This window comes from Apis dorsata, unplaced genomic scaffold, assembly GCF_000469605.1.
Source record: "Apis dorsata unplaced genomic scaffold, Apis dorsata 1.3 scaffold_676, whole genome shotgun sequence".
In the NCBI taxonomy this organism is placed as follows: Eukaryota; Metazoa; Arthropoda; class Insecta; order Hymenoptera; family Apidae; genus Apis; species Apis dorsata.
In genome coordinates, this window is record NW_006263858.1 from 154,081 (window position 1) to 157,487 (window position 3,407).

The 3,407-nt window shown below is 20.4% G+C and overlaps 1 protein-coding gene across 1 annotated transcript in view; it reads right to left on the reverse strand.

Annotated features, from left to right (window-relative positions):
- The window catches only part of LOC102679391 (DNA repair protein RAD50), a 6,472-nt gene that overhangs the window by 1,068 nt on the left and 1,997 nt on the right, over positions 1-3,407 (reverse strand). Inside the window, exons 6-15 of the mRNA XM_031513573.1 lie at positions 3,374-3,407; positions 3,036-3,259; positions 2,603-2,968; positions 2,407-2,527; positions 1,937-2,315; positions 1,667-1,872; positions 1,211-1,548; positions 671-1,090; positions 351-476; positions 14-289 (exon numbers count right to left, since the gene is read on the reverse strand). The exon at positions 3,374-3,407 is cut by the window's right edge and continues 7 nt beyond it. Coding sequence (XP_031369433.1) covers positions 14-289; positions 351-476; positions 671-1,090; positions 1,211-1,548; positions 1,667-1,872; positions 1,937-2,315; positions 2,407-2,527; positions 2,603-2,968; positions 3,036-3,259; positions 3,374-3,407 — 2,490 coding nt within the window. The remainder of the gene's footprint in view (positions 1-13; positions 290-350; positions 477-670; positions 1,091-1,210; positions 1,549-1,666; positions 1,873-1,936; positions 2,316-2,406; positions 2,528-2,602; positions 2,969-3,035; positions 3,260-3,373) is intronic.

A 3,407-nucleotide genomic window follows, 5' to 3' on the forward strand; every position in this document is an offset into this window, starting at 1 on the left:
AAATTAAAATTACTTTTTGACCAGCACTACAACGACCTTTCATATCTATTTCATGACCATGTTTCATTTGAACTAATTTATAATTATATGTTCTTTTTGTACCACCTATTCCTTCAGTTGCATCTGTACGAATTTCTATAGAAGTTGTATCTGTTCCAGTATATACAAGTTTCCATAATTGTTTTATGATTCTATTAACTGTGGCCATACGTTCTTCATGATATTGTATCATAGCTGTATCCAATACTTTGCTATATTCCTTTAAATTTAATATAGATTCTTCTACAACCTAATTCAAAAGAAAATTATTAAAAATTTCCGTTAATAATAGTAAAATAAAAAATTGTTACCGTTAATTCGATACATTTGCTTTTATAATTTTTACGAGCTTGTTTATATATATCTTTTTTCAATTCTTGAACATATTGTTGTACTGTTCTTTCTAATTCTTCTTGATTACCTTTGATCATATTTTTCTAAAAACATTTAGGATATTTTTAATTAAATTTATATATTATAATTAATTCAAAGTAATTGATTTTTTTAGAAAATTTATAAACAATTAAAATGCAATAAATATAAATAGTAAGTAATAAATAGTAATTACACGAATACGAATGATTATATAAAATTTCTATTATTATTTCTGTAATATAATAAAATATTATACCTGTCGAAGTATAGTTTGCTCTCGATTTTGTAAATTTTGCCATTCATCAAATATTTCAGAATAATTTATAGTATTTAATTTTTCTTTTATATTTGAATATTGTTCTTGTAAATTGTTAATAATTTCCTGAATTTCGCGAAGTTTAAGATTATCTGACAATTCTCTTTTTCGTACTTCTTGACGAGTCATTTCTTCTTTTAATTTATTAATTGTTGTTTCCATATCATTTTTTTTACAAAATAATTCATTAAGTAATTTTTCATAAGTTTTTATTTTTGATTCAGAACATTCCAAAGATTCGGGAATTTTACGATATATAAAGCTATCAACATCATCCTGCATTTTCTGTAAATCAGATAAACGTCTACTTCCTTCTGTTATTAATTTTCTATCGGTTTCTTGTTTTTCGCAATTATCTTTCTAAAATAAAAAAAGTTAGCAATGTATTTTTTATATTATAAATTTAATAAAAATTTAATATTTTCATAAAAAAATAATTTCCAAATATAAAAATTTTTATTTATGTTACATGAAAAATACTTTTTTTTTTTCCAATTTATCAAGTCCAGAATTTAATTCAGTTTCTGATAAAGTTACTTTTTCTCTTAATGTATCAATTGATTTTCCAAGAGAAATTTCTTTCAAATATAAAATTTCTTGATTATCCTTCAACTCTTTCAATTTTTGCATATCTAATTGTATTTTTAACTGTTCTTTGTGTAATGTATTCTGTTCCTGTTCACTATTATGTAATTTTTCATTATGCATATTTATTTCAAATTGTAATCTTTCAATATTCTCACGAATCTTTTTTAAAGATATTTTCAATTCTTCTCTTTCAGTTTGAGCTTCTTGAAGACTACGTTTTGTTTTAATACCTACATATATAAATAAAATATTTATATTCTAAAAAATGAATAAATAGATAATAAATAAATAATCAATAAATAATAAATAATACTAAAAGATCAATAAAATTAATTCAATATAAAATACCTGCAGCAGTCATACGAATATGAAAATTATCAATTATTTGTTTTAGTTTAAAAATATCATCAATGTAAGTATCCCATAACATAACATCACCTATAATATCTTTACACATTACTAATTTTTTTTCAGGATTAGATTTTTTTGTTTTTAATTCTATTGCAATTGTTCGAGATTCATTCAATTTATTCTTGAATTTTTCTAAATTATTCCTAAAAAATTTTATAATATATATATAGATATTTATAATAAAAAATATATAACAAATAAATTTACGTTAATTTTTCTAATTCAATTTCTTCTAATTGTATTATTCTTTCAACGACAGGTTTTAGTTGTAACATCTTATCATATTTTTCTTGTTGTACTTTCAATTCTTTTTCACATTCTTTCAAACGATTTGGATGATTTTCTATTTCAGTTTCCATTTCTTTTAATAAGGTTGTAATAGTTTCAATTTTATCAAAACCTCTGTGACATAAAGGACAACAAGGATTTGTGTTTCTTAATTGTTTCATATATTCTTTGTAAGCTGCACTTTGATGAGCATACATTCCCCTTTTATCTTGAAGATCTTTTACTTTCTTTGATTGTAATAATAATACTTCATCAAAATTTTTATAAGAACAAATTAATGAAATTTTTTCTTTATTCACTAAAAAAATATAATTTATTGTTTATTGTAATAAGTTTAATAATATTTTAATATAAATAATAAATTTTTAATTATTAAATTTTAAACTCACAATTTATTTCTTTCTTCTTGTTTTGAAGTTCATGTTCAATATGTGATATTGTTGTTTCTAATGTAGCTATTTGATGTTCTTCTATTCGAATTTTTTGATTTATAGATTCTATTTCATTTATCTAAAATTAATAAAATTAAAAAAATTAATAAAATAAATATGTATTTTTATTATGATTATATTTGTTTTTTAATACCAATTCTTCTTGAACCATGTCAAAATTATTTTTTAATTTGATTTGAGATAGATCTTTGATATCAAGTAAAGAAATTATTTTTTCTTCATGTTTCTTTTTCAATTTTTCTATTTCTTTTTCTTTAATAATCAATGTAGATTTATTTAATTCTAATTCAGCTTGGAGTGAACTTTGTTTCAATAATAAATTTATTTCTTCATCAATTGTATTTAAAAGTGTGTCTGTTTCATCTCGAATTTTAATCTTATCAGCAATTTCTTTCTTCATAGTATCCATATCTATTGCATCATTTAATTGTTGAATTCTTATTTGTACTTTTTGTAATTTTGATTCAATAAAATTTAACTTATTTGATTCTGCACTAAGCTAAAAATAAAATATCTCAAATAAATTTAAAATATAAATAAAACATTTTAACAAAAAAATATACAACCTGCATAATATCCAATTTTATTTTATCAATTTCTTTTCTTGTTTCAATTATTTCATTTTCTTCATGATTTTTTTCTGTATCTAATTTTAAATATTTACTACGTAAAATATCAACTGCTTTTTGCAATTCTTTTTCTTCTTCTCCTCTTTTTATTTTATTTTCTTCTAATTTATGCTCTAGCTCCCTCATTTTTTCTTGTAGTCTTTTAGTAAAAGCTATTACTTCTAAAAAATTTTAAATTTTATATGAAATTTATATTTATATATGAATTTAAATATAAGTAAATATAATAAATAAATAAATATAAGTTATGATTTTTTTTTTTTTTAAATTCATACCTAATTCTGATACATTTGAATCAACAATATTAAG